Raw genomic sequence first — 18,845 nt, forward strand, 5'->3', positions numbered from 1 at the left:
GAAACATTTCAAAAATATAGCCAAGGGAAAGAGGAGACTAAATTTGGAAGTCATGAGGTTAATGATTTTCTGTCATGTCACTTTTTAGGTGAACTCTAGATACGAATAAACAAACGTGAACTGGCAGGCTGAATTTACGAAAAGCTTTCAAAAAAAGAGATGCCCTAAAATATGCAGAAGATAAGCTCACTGGCACATGTTCACTAGCTAGACAGTGCCAACACGTTGCATGCAGCCGTGAAAGTTATCATGGTAAATGACAGCTTATACATTGGGTGTCTTTGAATGGGGGACATGAAATGGTAATGTATAACTCCCATTGCTCAGCCATGTATAAAGAGATTTGATGGAGCATCTCTTTGGAAAGCATTGACACAACGAGGGCAACAAGAGTAGAAACCTGGACCAGACAGCCTGCAAATTGTCATGTGGCTTCAAATGATAACACATAATAGACACAACAATGGAAAATCCGTCTAAAAAAAAAGAGAATTTCCTGTATCAAAATTAATGCATCATGTGATAGATTAATGTCCCCTCTTAATAAATCTGAAATGATTACTTACATTAGAATAATTAGCAAAATAATTGCTGCATGTGTGCATGTGTACATGCACTGTGAAAGGCAGTGGAGGAGGGTAAAGACATGTGAAGTCATTTTTATCTAGAAGAGCCAAACTGTCATTCAGTGGTAACATGGCCTTCACCTTGTTGTCAGCCTAATATGATTGTAAGTCACAGCAGTGACAGAGCATCTGCTCGTGGCGCAGAGGAATCAATACTCTGGAGTGAAGTGTCATCTATCTTGTTACGCACTGACTTTGAGAAAATGAGCACCGGTTCATCATGAACATGGGGAAAAGTTCAATTATATAAAGTTGTGCGCTTGGATGTTAGCTTGAAGAGTTGAAGGAATAGTAAATTATATGGTAATTCTATTATCAACAATAAGTTGTATTTTAGACATTTAGACATTTTAGACATATAGAAGCTACAATCTGAAATTAAACCATCTAATTTTTGAATATGGAGTAAAAAACACGGTGACTGACAGAGCTTGACACACAGTAGCTCAACAAAACAAATGCCAACAGTCAGTTCAGAAAACTATCAATTTGATTACATGTTTCTAGGCTAAAATACACAGAAATTGGGGGAACGTGTATTGATTTAGTATATTTTGTGAAATTAATTGTCTTGCATAATAATACCTAAAAAAACAGAAAGTGGTTCAACACTAAAGGTGTTGCAGTGATGTTGAAGATAAATGTAAAAATGTCTACACATCTAGGTGCTGCACTTTACGTCTTACAGCTCATTTACTCATGTGCTCATTAAATATGGAGAGCTTATGTCACTGCAAAGACAAAACAATGGGCATATTGGAGGCAATGTTGATGTTCAGTGTCTTTTCCAGGGACACTTTGAAAAGTGGAAGCTCTGTGGATCAAGTCAGAGATCTTCTGATTGGAAGATGACGCTCCAAAATGTTAAAACCAGTCACTCAGGCAACTTTGAGCCACCCTGATAATTATGATCTTTGAAAAGTCAAAATCCACATCATGTCACAAATTCATACACAATAATATTGTAAATTAAATGACTATGTCAATCAACCCACTTCCTTCCCCCCAAATTATTCCCCTCAGTATTTATTCACTTATCTATGTCTAGTCCGTCAAGTTTAGCTTTGTTTCTCGAGAAATTCTTCTTTACAAATTTTCTGCTTCAACTGTTTGGTTTCAATTAAGTTATTTTATGTCTACATTTGTCTGCTTCTGTAAGCTTTGTCAAAGCTTTTAATGTCTATTTCTGACATATATAGTTAATGGCACCATCATCATCGGGTTTTGTGCTGAGTTTCCTTGGCCACAATGTTAAAAACTCAGATCTCACTTGACAGTAAAAGCATAAAGTACTATGAAATGGTAATACTGAAGCAACACTCAGGTAGTTTCCACCACTGTTGAGTTGTTTTGTCTGATCTTGATCCTGGTCAAGAAGCCCAAGAAGTGCACATAAAACAACAGAGAAAACTGTATTTGCAGCCAAAGCCAGAACAATTGGCAATGAGCTTGAGAGCTTGAGTTAAAAAAGCTTGAGTTCAGATAGTCATAGAGAAACAAATGGACCTGTTCATTAAAATATTTTGGTAGTTTACAGTAAGATTGTATATTTGGTGGAAATATGTGAGTAAAAAAACAAAGTCATGATAATTCTCTTCTTTGGACAATATGGAAATCTTTCTTCTGCTGTACAGGCAACAGGGACAAGAAGATTTTCCAGAAATACTGGGCCATTTACAAAAGACACATTTCTATGTTCAGTGTAACCTCTGCCCCAACAATAGCTATTCTTTTCTTATTGATATAGTTTCCAGTCGGTTATCCAGGTGTGTTTGCCAGTAAATTCCACATCGTGAATGGAGAAAAGTTTAAACCTTGTATATCAAATGCTTTGGAAACCTGTCTGAGAACTGACACGGTTGTGCTCCATTAGACTCTCCATCATGACTCTCCCTCCTTGCTCTGTCATACAGTGATTTATGTCAGAGTAGAAACACTGCACTGTTGCAATAGGTGTCCTTTCTCTGTTTGTCACTTGAGTGGTTCCACTATCTAAACCGTCTGTGAAATAAGATGCTAATGGCTGAGATCTGTAAGACAACCGAGTTTGATTCATGTTGTAAATGGAGTGAACTGCATAAAAGCCTCCCCACAAGAGTCTGTCACACACACAACACTATTATTTTGGGTTATGTAAGCTTAAAAAAAACAGTACATGAAACAAAGAAATTCCTTTTTTATGAACTTCCTTCATGCTGTAAGTTAAAATAACTCGTGGGGATTTGACTGAGCATTTCTTGCTTTTGTATCTTTAACAAATTGCTGAAGCTGAATTTATTAAATTCCTACAGATCAGCTTAAAAAAAACTAGTACAACCTTCGATGTCTGTTAAATGATGTCATATAATGCATTTAGATCTAATTGCATCCCTGTGAAGCCTAAGTTGTAACAGCCGTCCTGACTTACATGATTTAGTTGACTTTACTCGGTTATCAGTACATCTGCCCATTACTACCTTTCCTAAGTTATAGTTCTTTGCATTTGTCAGTACAATATACAGTTGTTATTCCTCTTGTCTTAGTTTTTTAGGGCATTCAGCATGCATGCTTTTTCTGGCTAAGATTGTCTAATTCCATTTTCTTTTTATATAATCTAATTTAGATTTTATGCTATTCTACAAAACAAACCAATACATAACTGAAAAGGGAAGATCAAAAATTGTGTTTTTCATGGCTTTGAATCAATGATTTACAATGGAAATCTATTGATCAAATGGAAAGACCTATCGGGTAAATTATATAAACTTCAGTGCAGACTTGTAAGCCTCCCAGGTTTGTTAAGATTGCCCTTGGAAGTTCCAAACAACTTTTACAGAAACTTTTGGCAGAATTTGCTGAAGCTTTTTATTTCATGTTGGTTTCAAAAGATAAACACAACACTACAACGCAAGAATCTCACTCTGTTTGTCAAACATAGTGGTGGTAGTATCCTGATGTGCATCTAATTTGCTTAAACCAGGTCAAAACAGCCTGCCATCATTGATGCATGAATAAATGATGACATAATATTTTTGCATCATTTGTTTAAATGGCTTCTCTTTGTCTTCGGTTTGGAAGGTTTTACAAATTCACCAGCACCCCTGGAAGATAAATATTCAGTGGCACTATATCGAGAGGTGAATGTATGTCATTTAAAATATGTAAACCTTAAATCCTAGATCTCTGCTTAGTATTGTCAAAGAGAAGAAGATCCATCCTTGTCTAAACTTGCCTTCACCTGCAAGTCATTTGACATTTTGAAAAAAATCTATAAACACCATCAGAACCCAGGCAAGATCAAACAGGCCTCTTAAGTGTGAAACTAGACCTTGTCTTAGTACTTTAACAGTTACCGGTGACAATTTCAGCCCATCTGGTTGGGGCTGTTTGTTTTACGATGAACAGACTTCTCTGTGAAGGTATGATTGTATAACCTCAGAAACAGAAAAATGACTGAGAAAATAAATATGGAAACTCTTTTGAAATTTTGGAATTGCTATGGTGAATTAATTGTTTGACTCTATGACAAAGGAATCTTGCATACACGATAAGTATATTTAATTTGTGTAACCAACCTCCATGCCTTCCTCAATGATTGTTGTTGTTTGTTTAACCTTTCAACATACATTATTCATTGGAGGACATGCTAGAACCAAACGGGCCAAAACAGGCATTCGCAACTGTTCTAGCATCAAACAAAAAGATTAAGAGGCGGAATCATGAAAGAATGAAATGGCAGAATGAGAGAGCTCACTCTGGTGAGAGTATCAATATACAGCTATAGCTTAAGAGAGCAAGCTGTTCTTGCCTGTTATTGAGGTTTTAATTATTGGAAATCTGAACTTTAAAAAACAGGCCTATTCAAAGACTAGAAATGAGAAGAGGTTTTTTTATTTGATTTAGAAACTCTCCAATAAGTAAGAACATTTCAGGCACATTTTAAATTCAGGGAACTACACCTAGTTTTCTTTTCAAAGTAGCTTCTCAGGGAGATCTTCTGAAGTCTGTAATTTCTTAATGTACTTAGAGTCGGACAGAGGACCAAGCACATACAAACAGGATTGTGTATTGCATTCCTCTTCTCCAGAGGATGATTATGAATATTATGACAAATATATCTTCTACAACTACCATTGTGTTACAGTATTCCTTCATATGCTGTAGAAGAAATATAATCACTGTAATGGGGTATGTTTCAATATGTAATCAGGAGTCTATTCTTTTGATTTGACAGTTAGGAATCTCTTTCTGATCCCCCAAAAACTCTGCCCTCACACTAAACAGATTCTTGCTTGCAAATCTGCTCTGTGCTTGGAAAACTTCTTCCCAATTTCTATGTGCCGATCATTTCTCTGGATTTGCTAAGTGCAAATATAAGAACAAATAAGAAAATACATATTTCTGTCATCTGCCTTTCTGATGACCATACTACATTTTAGATAAATGTACCATGATTTATCAGAAATTAAATTAATATGTTTGGATTCTCTTTAAATCCATCTTGGAAATATTGCGAAATAAGATGCCGCCATCAAGTAGTCAGCAATCCAGACACAGACATTTACTTCATAGATTAACTTGTAAATAGCACCCTTCTGATAATCTATCTACTAAGTGATCAGCTAAAATCAGCTTAAAAGTAAAACAAGCGTACCCACAAGGAGGCAGTAACTGTCAACATCATATCTGGCACTCTGTTGGAAGGGTACTATTGAAGAGGTTGTTTCTATAGACCATAAAAAGATTAACAAAGTCTCCTACAGCTGGCTGTGAAGCTGATTCCAAAGTGCCTTTGAGTGCAATTCTACCGATGCCTTCAAGGTACTGGCTACAAGAAAACTTAAGCTCCTACAGACTCTTACAAAAAGCATCAACTTCTGTCATCAAATGCTAAGTCAGTACAGTCATTATGGTGTCATTATGGTGTCATTAGCTGGACTCATTTCCTCTGACAAGTATTTTGAAAGTAATTTCATAATTCAATAGACATAAGTCCTCAGCTGAACTTTTGTCCGAATTAGTTTTCAGATATCACTCTCCAGCTCCGCCTTCATTATCACTTTTGGGCCCAAAAAGACAAGGACTGAGGCAGTCAAATACCAAACCTGAGGCTTCGAAATGGTAGTTTAAAAACCAATGGGTGACATCACAACTGCTGCATCCATCGCTTATTTACAGTCTATGGTTTTTTTCATAGCAAGCTGAGAGTAAAAACCAATATATACAGTATGAGTGAAGAGGTTTCCTTAAAACACAGTGATGCTTAAGTGCAAAGAGTCGGCCTAAAACTGATATGTAGCTCAGCACAGATACACAGCTTTGATAAGAAGTACGTATATTTGAACACAAGAAGAGTTGTGAGGGGGGGCAGTTCAATATTTAAGTTTCAATAATTTTAGAGGATTTGTTTTTAGATTTGAGAGCCCTGTTCAGACAGTAATATACCTGGCCTATAATGATGGGACAATGTTTTTGTCTGGAACACCATCGTATCATATAAAGAAACGGTTTCACCAATTTCATATGTTCTCTACACACATGCACACAGTCTTGAGTAGTGTGACTGACAGTGAGCAAAGTAAACAAAGTTCTTGCATGTTTCACTGCAACACACCCTGGGAAAGAGTAAAAAGATCAATAATATTACACCTCATGAGCAAAGAGACAGAGAGTGTTGACATTGCGTCCATTACTGTCATTGCATCATTATGAATTTATTTGAACTGCTTTAATTGTGCACTAGGCCAAAGCTGGAGAGACAAGTATAAATATTTATTGATTGTAGATGTCATATTTCATTATAAACTTGCTTTATTCATTGCTGGTTTACTTATTGTGTCAGTTACTATTCCAGTATGTTTGCAGTCACGGTCTGCTTCCACAATGCTTTACATGCTTTATATTAGGTTTAAACAGTTTACATTACAGTGCTAACAATAGTAGAAAGACTGTAAACAGCTGCCCTGCACAGCCCTGCATAGCATTTTCTCCCTACTGCAGAAGGACGAATATGTTCTGTTTTTTAATGTCATGTGAACAACATGCTCTCTCAGATTTAAGTATTTTCTGCTCAAGTTTGTTTTGCTTTTTCATAGCAGTTACATCGAACTATTATGAGGCAATCAGACAATAACAGCTGACTGAAACTGTGTGCTTTGACAGTTGGCCTTAAATTATTAACCCATTTTGTTAAATCCTTCACAGTTGATATATTCAGAGGCTGTTTTAAAAGAAAATTATTCATGTCTTAATGTATTTGGTTTGATTTGTTACATGAAAAGACGCATAGAATGAGCAGATGAGAAATCTGAAGAATAGATAGAAGAATAGATGTGTTCTCTGAGGAATAGATGTGACTCCAGCTACAGCAGAGATCCTGTGTGTAGGGGGGGCGGGGGGGACGTACCCAGAAATATAAATGACTAATTAGTTAATGTTCTGATCTTCCGCAGACACACCAAGCCATGCTAAATTGCACAATGGACATGTGAAAAAAATCACACTGGGCATAGTTTGAGCCGTAGTGATCCTGGTTGTGTAATTATGAGGACTTTTTCTCTCTGCGGCTTGGATTTTATCCTCCCTGGAGCAGGATCAATTGTAATCATCTGAACGCTCTACATCAATAAAAGTGATGAAGGGCCCGCTCTTTGGTGCCATCCTCACAAGTTTCAATAAATGCTTCGAAAACTATCATACCTGGTTACTGACAATCAAATGATAGCAAATATGCACTGTCTTAAAAAATGTACAGTAATTCTGAGACTCATCATCTTCAGTTACCACAACACTGCAGGGATCACATTCAGTTTGTGTATTGACCACCAGAATAATCCGTACATGAGTGTTTGTCTTCAAAGCCAATGATATAAGTATTCTATCTTTAGATTAAGTGTGTGTGACTGTAAAATGCACTCAATATAAACAGAAAATATTACAAACATGCGGCTGCACGGTGTTGTGGTGGTGCATGGTTGTTTGTCACAGTGTTGACTCTGTAATGGACTGGCGACTGGGATGCACCCTGCCTCTCACCTGATAGCAGTTTCTGAAGTATGGTAGAAAGCAAGCAGTCTCACCAAATTTTGACATATAAAAGCTTTTCAATGCATAATACTTATTCGTATTATATCACGATCGGTAGCTAATTTCCTTTTTGGTCAGTTTTACCTTGCTGTAACCAAAATCTGACATCAACCTTTTAATTTTTGAGGCTCAGTCTGAAGATCCTTTGTGCCAATTTTTGTAAAGAATGGCAAGACCAGTGGCCTGAGGAAACATCTTTAAACCATTAAATTGATCTAATATGGTGATTACATCAATTGGCCTGACCAGTTGAGATGTCTTGGCTTTACTTTGGAGAAAATTTGTGCACATGAAAAAGTGTTTTTTCCTACATTTTTGTGAAGTTATACACACAAAAGCACCTTTAGCTTTGTACCCACATTTGCTGCTAGTCTGCTCAAGGAACAGACATGAAAGTAAGTGAAAATAATCAGTGGACTGTCCCCAGTAAGTCTCCCAAGTGTTAAAACTTGTTCACATATGTTCCAAAAGGAAGAAACACGTGATGCAAGTAGACCTTTGATGCTTGGACAGAACCATTTTTAAATTTATAAAATCCATGTGCAGCTATACATCGACATGAACATAAAATGAAATAGTATTTATATATGTACAATGTCGAAAAAAAGAATCTGAAAGGTACTAAAAACAGTTCTTCAAGACCTGTTTCTGAGACATCTACTACACTTGGATTTTGCAAAGGTTTTGGGTGAATGTAAAGTCTGTGCTGTAAAGACTACTAAAATGATCAATTATCAGAATAATAAGGCATAAAACTGAGGTGTTACACTGTGTGTATCTGCTTAAAAGTAGTCCAATGACAAGCTTGGGCAGCAAGAAAAAAGCTCCCAGGTTCATTGTGTCTGCACTACTGATCACTGTCTTTAGCCATGAGCAGTTGAATAGTTGAATAGTTTTCCTTTCTAATCAACAACTTATCAGCAAAATGTACGTGATCAACAAGGCAATACCTGCCTGCTATGTTGTTTGCATATACTCATCAGCCACATCTGGTATATCAGTGAAATCTCATTCAATCCCATGCAACAGCTCTAAAATGGATTCATACCAAACAAAAATGTACAATACAGTTCTATCAGTACAAGGATTATAGCTAAAACAATTTAATGATATTTACCAGCAGAGCACCACAGACTTACTCATAATCTATTTATTTTAAGTACAATAAGCCTAATAAACTAATATGCCAGTGGAAAAAAAGTGTGCACTAAAGAGCTCTTTTTCCAGTGTATTCACTCTGGAAGTTTTCAGACCACTACCGACTTCTACCCTGAGGACAAGCCTCTCAGTGAAATGGAAAATATTTGTTCTGACCCAGGAGTTAAAAATGTGCCTTAAGGCATTTTTTTTTTTTTTACCTTCGATGATATGCCAGCAGCAATAAACCCAAAAGGATGTCCTGCTTACATAATTGTTAATCACAGAATTTGTGCAAGACAAGACTATAAATTACTTAAAAAGTGCATATAAGCAGCAGGTTTATCATAAGTAATGAATGATCAAAAAGCTTCAGAAATGTTGCACTCCTTTATTTAACAGGATGTACTAAGATGTTTGCCTTTTTGTTAACGTATCTATAGTCCCACAGGTTTCTAATTTGTATTATAGTCACAGTGAAGATCCCTCAGTTCCAGTCTCTGGATCACTGCTTGACCCTAAGCGCCAGGCAAAATATTTCCTAAACCATGATCATAAGTCGTTATATTCTTGATCTTGTGATCTTGATGATCCTGATCTTGTTAGCTCTACAAATCTTTTTTTCAAAAACAGCTAAAGGTTCTAGACAACCATGTGGAAAAGGAAAGTAGGATAAATGTGATATGAAAAACTCATAGATAACACACAGATAACAAACAATAGAACTAGAAGCTAGGTATTTTTTGTTCTTATTTGCTTTATAACAGCTGAATAGTTGTGTTTATCTGCACATTTTGGCACTGTATCTAGATTCACTGACAGTTCCAACAACTGTGGTTGTAATTCTAATAAATCTCACTGCACGCATACTTTGCCAATAAATAAACTGGATTCAGGTCATACTAGATCAAAGTGTTCAGTCCTTTGGAAATACTCTTTAGTTGAAGACAATTCATTGATAAATACATAACTCTTCTGCATCTTTTATGTCACTGACACTTTGCAATATCACTATGTGACAACTTGTTTTTATCTCAGATACATGCCTGCTGGGTGGGGTTCCATTTTTGCTGATACCCCCCCGGCTGAGGATCATATGATGCTCTTGTGTTGCTTTGTAATGTTTTGCATATGGCTCCTGGGCGAGGATCCAAACTTGGAGTTGAATGGTGTTTTTGTTCAACATGGATCATCCCAGAAGAGAACAAGAGTGCACACGGCTGCCTAAAACAAGGCTGTCAAGATGTCCATGGAGGCCCCACGCCAGCACACCCCACCAGGCAGCTGCTGACTGCCAGGCGCCCATCGACTAATATTCTACAGTGGGAGGTGGTATCGCATGACGAACAACATGGTGGCTTTTGAATTTAATCAATTTAACCAAATTTTGTACCTGAAGGCTATAGTTCAGCTTCTATTTGAGCACTGAGCTGGAAATCCGGAAGTCAAGGGGCTTTAATTTCCTTTTGTCATCAAAGACTACAAAGCAACCACAAAAACAACAACAATAGAACACATTTACAATAAGGCACAAAATAACCACAAAGTAATTCAAACTACAAAGAGATGCAACTAAGTACAACTACAAAAACAGATTAAAAGGGGGCAACAAAGTGGTGAAACACAGCTTCAAAAGATGCAAAGAGATGATAAAAAGATTTTAAGAAATTACAAAGGATACACATTTATTACAATTAGATGGAAAGCAACATAAAATATATACAAATTACTGCAAAGATATGTAAATAAAATGACAACAAAGGAACAATTCAAACAAGAGAAACAGTGATAAACAGAGAAATGCAAAAAAAAGAGATGCAGAGACAAAAAAGAGATGAAAAATTACACAAAGACTTCAATTATGCACCCAAATACAAGACATACAAATAGACATACAAACTAGAAAGTAATGCAACACAAAACAACCACAAAAAACAAAACAACAAAGATGAAAATGCTCTACCCAAAAATACCAAAAAAAGATACATAAACCTATCTTTGCCTCTATCAGTCATGTAAATGGCTGTAAATTTATGCTTAAGTTTGACCATACATGGGCATGTTTATGCAAATTCAAGCAAAGTTATGTAGCATTATATGTTCTTTTTTTCACAGTTGCAAGATATTTTAACAACTTGCCTTGGAACATGATACACTCCATACAGCTTTATTGTGACTGTAGGACACAATGCATCATGTTTTATCATTTCACAGAGAACTACACTTCTTCCTCTATTACAGAACAGCCAATCAGATTTTTTGACAGTCCAGTGATCAGGTGGCATGTCATACTCCATTAAGCCCGACTATGATAGCCACAGGCTTCGCGCTATAAATTCTTAAAAGGTCAGTTCACACTTTCTCCATTGGTATTTTTTCTTCATCTTCACATCTTGTGGCAAATTAAACTACATAGACCACTTTTCATAGAAAATCCCTAAATAAAATGCTGCACAAAACAAAATTTAAAAAACAGTCATATGGCTTTATCCTATTTGTAAATTGCTTCCAGGCTGCCGAGTTAACCGCAATCAGTTTGTATAAACATCACAAGAATATGGCTCATTCTATCGAGCCAATACAGTGTCTCACAGGCCTGGCTGCCAATACAAGTTATATAAACGCTAAGACGACAAGGCAGATCGTGAGAGTTGCCCACTGAGATGTAGGACCATAATGCCAACTCTGAACCGTTGAACCCAGACACCTCAGAAGAACATCTGTCTTTAAGGTAAAATTTTAAACACTTGTGCCAAGAGGTTCTGTATTTCGATTTAATTGCATGGATGAGGTGATTTTGGACTTTTAACTTTAGAAATGGTACACTCTGTAAGATAATAGCTCTGGCTAGGAGCTGCTTATAAGTATGTAATGCCAATTTTACACATTTGAAGTCACTATTAAGAATGGAAAATGCACCACAAACCCCAAAGACCAACATTCAGCCTTTATTCAATTAAACCAAAGTTAATTTATGACATGGCATTGTTGATTCCACTGTACCAGTGCCACATTAAGTCTGAGGCAAGTGGTGACTCTGCTTGGTCACTGTGGCAACTCTGCCGCCAAGGACTGTCACGGAGTGTCAGTATACATCATCAAACAAGCTGTCAAATAAATCCTGAAACACTGCAATACTTTGTAAAGATGCTGGCATTAGATGGTCATAAACAAACAAACCATCTAACCTGTGGCTGGACAAAGCTGTGTGACTTCCTTGTTTTATTTCATGTGCTTACTCCTGGAGGGTCCTGTACTGGATTTCCAGTGCCAAGACAGCTATAAAATCTGACACAGCTGTTGGAACATTTTTCCTTCCTGCATTTGTGTTTTTCCACCGAGTGACTAAAGAGAACAACTTCAAATAAATAGAAATGGTCTGTGAAAAAAAAAGAGAGATTAAAGGGTAAAATAAGGGGCAACACGCAGGTTACTCAACAGGTGGAGATGAAAACTTAACATGTGTTGAAATACTAATAACTATTGAAGAACTGTCTTTGGTGTGTACAGCGTTAATAGTCCTGAGAAGCTCCACCTCCACTACCACCTTTTATGTTAATTTCAGCGGGATCTGTTCACGAAGAGTGAGCCACTGTGCGTTTAATATGTGGGTTGCTGCCGTCTGCATATCATCGACAAGGCTTTAGACGCACACAGCACTGTCGCGGAAGCTCTGTTAGGACTGTTTGTGCGTGCGTGTGTATGTGTGTAAACGACGTCTCTCTGTAAAATGTCGCGGCTGAGGACGCGCAGCTGAATGTGAGGACTGTGGATTCAGGTCGCAGTTAGAGGAGGTGAACGCACCTTGCATGCAGCCATGGGAGGTCAGATCACCAGAAACACCTTGTACGGTAAGGACATCTGACATCAGGGCGCATGAGACCCTGTATATATATCAATCATGCATACTGTGATATTTAAACAGAAGGCGATATAATCGAGTTGTGTGCGTGCTTGTGTAACCTCAAGTCAGTGCTCATGGAAACTGTACTGTCAGCCTAAAATAAAAGAGAAGTAAAAGTAGTAAGTTTAAGCAACGTTTGTAAGTCACGACTTGTTAATATTATCTTTTTTTTCTCCATTCTGTGTGTACATATATGTAACATTTAAGATACTTAAGTTGGTCTTACTTCTTTGTTTTTAGGAAGTTTAAAACAGCCAAACAGGACAAACTCAACTCAACAACTTGTTTGTTTTTCAAGCCTTTGGGTGAAAGTCAAACACCTGTAGTCTTCACAAATGTGAGCAAAATATTAAATTTTATATTCATTTTTCTAGTCATTGCTTTGAATTGATAATACAGCTCAACGGATTAAAGTTAACAGGTGCGTAACAGTGTTTTAGATGAAAGTTTCAGCTTACCAACGTTTTCTGCTCAAGAAGATATCATTTAATGTATGATTTGTTAAGAGTTAATTTGTTAAGAGTTAATACTTACGTATCTGTTGTAGAGCTGCAACAGGTAGTGAATCTGTTGATGAGTCCATTACCAGAAACAGCAATATGTACTGATTTTCTGTGATTTATGTCTTCAAACTGACCAACTTGACATGTTGAAGTGTAAGTGTAATAGATGGGAAATTTTGTTGGGCAGTTTCCAATACTTAAACGAAAGCTTAATAACACAAAAAAGGTGTCTTGATGAAAGAAGATTAAGCTAATTATTACTGTCTTGATAACATTAAGTTGCATCTTGACTTGAATGCATTTCAACATTTCTTTAAGTATTGTCGCAGGGTGTGGTGATTTGTGGTCCGCCTTCAGTTGCTTTGAGCAAAAATATGCTAGATGACTGACTGCAATGGTGTGATCTGATATACATTATATGAGCATTGGCCAGTTCATGTAGTCAATTTTCCAATTTCACTGGTGTGAAATGACAATACAGGTGCAGACAGGGATACTGTTAAAAAAAAAGAAGTTGGCTCCCTTACAAGGGTTCAGTTAGGACCTTGAAAATGTAAATATCTATAATCCCTGTCATGTTTCAGGGCCCCCATCTTGCACACACTCATGAACAGCTCAGCTCTCACTTCTCCCCGTTTGGTAAAGCAACATGGTTGTATTACTTATGTTTAGGCATTACAGTGTGACGATGGCAAAGTGATGAGTGTGACTGTCTAGAACAATGTTTTTTGGACTCTTGGTGGATCAAATGTGATATTTGAAGATGCTACCTTGGGCTCTCAACCCAGCGCAAACTTTGTATTACATTACATGTCAATACACTGTATAAAGACTCAGCAGTAGTTTGGGCAGACAGAATAGTCTCAGCTTTACATTCCTTGTGTGAAACAAATTGTTCTGTGACTCTTGCTTTTCTCTGGAGGCCGAAAACGTCCTCACACGTTTAAATCTTTAGGTAAAAGAACAAATCTGACAATGAAGATACAGCTAACTGGAGAGTCTTTCTTGCCTAGCACATAGCATTTTCTCCTGTGGGACTGTGAGAATCACATTTATTTTTCAGCTTGTTGAAAGTCCACAAGTTGTGACATATTTGCAAAAGGTGAAGACATATAGATGCCCTTTGGCTTTTTGCATACCTTCCAGTGTCTGTTTTGTAAGTCTTGATGCTAACGTCATACCATGTTAGGGCTTCTGTTGAGTCTTCTTAAAGAGCCCAGGCATTTGGATAAAACGCAGTGCGTAGGAGGCCAGGTGACACAAGCGAGGGCTGCTCATTGTCTCTGTACTGTCCTCTCCAGTTAATGACTGTGACATTGTCTACGGTGGTGCATGAAGCAACATTATGCATCCCTAAGTTGCTCATCGGATGTTTGCCATGACACCACTTTTTTATTTTGCCAGCGCTGTTGTCATTGTTTTACCCTGATGTCTCTGCCAGGTTAAATGACTTTTTTTTTTAACACACTTCAACAGTCACTGTGTCATTGGCCAATTTGGCTTTAACCAGCTGTCATTTACTGTAAATCAAAAGTGGAATTTTTATTCAGCCCTTTTATTTACTTATTTGACTTTCATATGACATGTATGTCCTCTTAAATATGTCTGGCATAAGAATAAAGCTTTCCATTTAACATGGTGTGGAATTTTAATTGCACAGTAGCAGGAATAGAATTTACATAGTAACAGTGTAAGAATACATTGATTTCTCTAGTTTGATGACGAAGACTTAGACACTGTCCATGTGGATTGTGAGGTCCTGTGTCTGTTTTCAGATCTCACTGGAAATATTCTATACAGTTAGGCCTGGTTGTCCAAAGAGTATAATACAGTCTTTTTGTGTTTTCCTGAAGACATCATGTCTGGCGTGACATCATGGATGCAATATGCTTGAAGGATTTGTTATGACTTCATTTAAGACCACTGTTGTGCATAGAGCACAATTCAACATTGTTCTGCAATGACAAAAGTCTGCAAAGAACTTAACAAATACACTGTTCTGAGCCCAGAACACTTGGCAAAGTTTCACCAATTGTGATTGGAAGGGAAAGACTTTCTAGAAATATCACACAAAGCTGCTTGGTTTTCTCAACAACTTCATGTCTTCACCCACCTCTATCAATGCCTTAAGATGGGAGCAGCATCGATGTTATGACAAACCTGGATTTACACGTCACATGATCACATGATCACAGACAGGCTTAATTGGTTTCTCTCCAGGGTGCATTATAAATCTTCTGACCTTTCAAAGTCAACTGAAGGAAAGTAAAATTAGCTGCTGTAGCTCATATTTCTTTCACAAATACAAACAGCTCCTACACAGGCTTTCAAGCTTAGGTGTGAAAATATAACCCTTGCTCAAGTATAAAGAAGTGTTAATTAGGCTTAAATTATTCATTTCCAGTCTTGGCAGATTGACCAGATTTTCTAATACTTTAGAACCTTTAAATGTGACACTACATACCATGAAATAATTGTAGTACAAAACTATATCAAATCATAAAATGAGATCAGATACTTAGTCACGTTTGTCATCAAATCAAAAATAGTTCTGCCTCATGGTCAATGAGAGCCCACAGTCTGTGAGAAAACACCTCCTCCACTCAACCACAGTGACCTTGGTGTTGCGTTTTAAAGAGGAATGTGGAAAAAAGAATGGAGAGAGTTGATCCAAATGAAGGGAAGTCGATGTCTTTGAGCAAATCCTTTATCTTTGTAAAGCCCCCATAATATAGAAGTCTGTCTCCATTATGAGATACTGTAAGCTGGAAGAGGCAGTCACATTTTCACATGGGAAAAAAACTGAAACTTCTGGCCCATACTGTGACTCACTACCAGTGGGTCTTTTTTTTTGCAACTTCCTGTTTGTTGGTTAACAAACCACATTGCTCTTAGCAACAGCGATTTATTTACTTTTTTATTACTCCGATTAGTCAAATAGCGCATGTATGACTCTCTAACGACTGATATGTGCTCCTTATAACATAACCCAAAAATATTGTGCTAACAGTCATGCCTCACTACTACTAAAGGCTCTTTATATTGTATCAGCCAGTTGATACTTCCATGAGATCCCAAAGGTCATTTTCTGCTGGGCTAATTGTGGTCTTGTTCGCTTTTTGTCTTTTATCCTCCCCCTCCTGCTTCCTTTGTGGCAACCTACTTTACACTGTACAATTTTGTTCCACATAAAGAAGAGAGAAAGAAACAAAATGAACACAAATCAGTTTTGGCAAGATTAAGAAAAACAAAAAGTGACTGGTGCTACCGGAAATGACTGAAATTAGACTGTTTTATGTGAAATTCTCACAGCTGCATTGTTCTTCGTAATTGCTTTTGGAACAGTTCAGTCTTTGTCATGTGTTATTTTTTTCTCCCTTCCAAGGACATTTTGCATGTAATTGACCTTGCACATAGTTCACATATAAGTTAGGTGGTTTTACCTGCTACCTTGATGAGCTAGAGACAAAGTATTGAATTATTTAAAGCCTTAGCACCAGATTGGATCTTGCAGGACCAGGGCAGATATATGAGAAAATGACATGTGACAGCAGGCCACAACCTCCCCCTGTCAGTTATTATTAGTCATCTGCGGTACAGACAGTCTAATTCAATATTCTAATCTAATCAAAAATTTGAGTAATTTGCCTGAAACTGAGCCGCAGAAAAATTTGCTGCTCCACACCTGTTGACCAAACTTTCTTGTCAACACAGATTCCCTGAACAGCCCTTTCCCTGCAACGTCACACCGATGCCAGCATAAGCCCAAGCGCTGTCTGCCCATCCAGCCATGTGGAAATTTGCCCTCCTTCCCTCTGCTCTTCCACCCCAGCACCAAAGGCTCACAGATCGTCATGGACTTGTCACAGAGGACAGTCAAGAGACAGGCCAGCTTCTGTAATGCCATCACCTTCAGCAACAGGCCCATTGCTGTCTATGAGCAAGTTCGACTGAAGGTAAATGTAGCAAATTTTGTTCATGTGAATGCACCTTGATTCAAACAATACATCACACTTATTTCTCGTTAACTCGTGCCTCCATCATGTAGCATCAATTTTAGCACCAAAAACAGTCATTTAAGTATGCTCAGTCAAGTGGTAAGAACACAATAATTCGTGACTGTGATGAAAAATAGTCCCTTGTTTCTCCCACTCATTCTGCCAGTTTGTTTTCATTGTTCTTCTCCCTCCCTGACTCCTTCAGTTCATCTCCCATCTTTCTCCCCCTGCTTTGATTTTCTCACTTCTCTCTCTGCTCTTGTGTGGGCCAAAGAAACAGCGGCTTAGAACAAGTTTCCACTTCACCTATCGGGCCATCTATGTCTCAAAAGTGAGAGAGCAGGGCAAGCACTGCCATGTGAGGAACACTGTTATCTTGCACAGTAAATACAGGTTCGAAAATAAGACAAAAATTGTTTGCAGGTGATAAACATACCAAGGTAACTGGTTTTAATGAAACAGATATGTTGTTTTGAGTCCAGCTTGTGGCTTGGCACTCAAGATGGGAATGTTAGTCTTTATGTTGGTCTAGACAAAAATATCGCCGTGTATAGTACAGACACCAAAGTTTTCATGATGTGATCATTTTGGTAAATCTTTCACCCGGTGCCATTAATCAGGTCAAAATTTGGATATATCAAACACATTTGATGCCATCAGAGTTTAAACAGGCTGGTGATAATCAGGTAGATAAATCAGATGGCCTTTAACAGAATTTTAACATGTTTTCGTGAATAAGATTAGCAAAAATGTTTTGAATTTACTTTGCTTTCACACTAAAGTCAAATTGATGATCTGGTACAAAAACTCAGACACAAAGGTTTTTGAATAGACAGAAAAAAATGCACTCCATCTAACTAAAACTACATATACATGACTCTAAGAAGGAAATCAACGTGGGATTGAGGCTATAAATATAGCTGGAGGTGGAGAATTATATACATACTCGGGCTGAGCGATTTTATCGATACCACGATATATATATATATATATATATATATATTGTTTCCTGATAAAGTGTCGATTTTTTTGTTAGCAAACTTTGTTGAAAAGTCAGACGTTACAATTAAGGAAAACACAGAACATTAACATAATATAAAACAATACCAGGGGGTCACATTATACAAAACACTGACAAAATTGGTTCATAAAAATGTTATATAAAGTGCATAGCTCAGTGGTTTTGATGGCTTTTCTGTTTATAGAATGTAGGATTGTTGTAATGTATTGTTTGAGCTCCTTCTCAAAAATGAAAAAAGATGGTTTGTGATTAGAGAATTTGGATTTGTGCATATGGTATTTAGCAAATAAAAGAAGCAGGTAATGATTTAATATTCACAACATAAACATGAGTCTGCGTGTGCTGAGGACTTATTTGTGACATGTTTGATTGTTTCTGTTAGTCTGGCGGTGTTGTCCAAAGGACGGACCACCAGTCCAATCATCGATGATTCATATCAAATCAAAATCTTTCAGAAAATGATGTGTATTAGATTGTGTCGAATCGAATCGTATAAAAAATTGTATCGAATTGTTGGCTGAATGCTGTGTATTGTATCGTATCGTGAGATTAGTGTATCACTACAGCCCTAATACATACTATAGCTGGGTA

The 18,845-nt window shown here is 37.3% G+C and overlaps 1 protein-coding gene across 1 annotated transcript in view; it reads left to right on the plus strand.

Moving 5' to 3' along the window:
- The first annotated feature begins 12,407 nt into the window (after positions 1–12,407).
- The window catches only part of LOC140312957 (E3 ubiquitin-protein ligase NEURL1-like), a 33,507-nt gene continuing 27,069 nt past the window's right edge, over positions 12,408–18,845 (plus strand). The window contains exons 1-2 of the mRNA XM_072390858.1: positions 12,408–12,679; positions 16,950–17,191. Coding sequence (XP_072246959.1) covers positions 12,646–12,679; positions 16,950–17,191 — 276 coding nt within the window. The 5' untranslated portion in view covers positions 12,408–12,645. The remainder of the gene's footprint in view (positions 12,680–16,949; positions 17,192–18,845) is intronic.

The sequence above is a fragment of the Leuresthes tenuis genome, unplaced genomic scaffold (genome assembly GCF_036924035.1).
Source record: "Leuresthes tenuis unplaced genomic scaffold, fLeuTen1.0.hap1 SCAF_8, whole genome shotgun sequence".
In the NCBI taxonomy this organism is placed as follows: domain Eukaryota; kingdom Metazoa; phylum Chordata; class Actinopteri; order Atheriniformes; family Atherinopsidae; genus Leuresthes; species Leuresthes tenuis.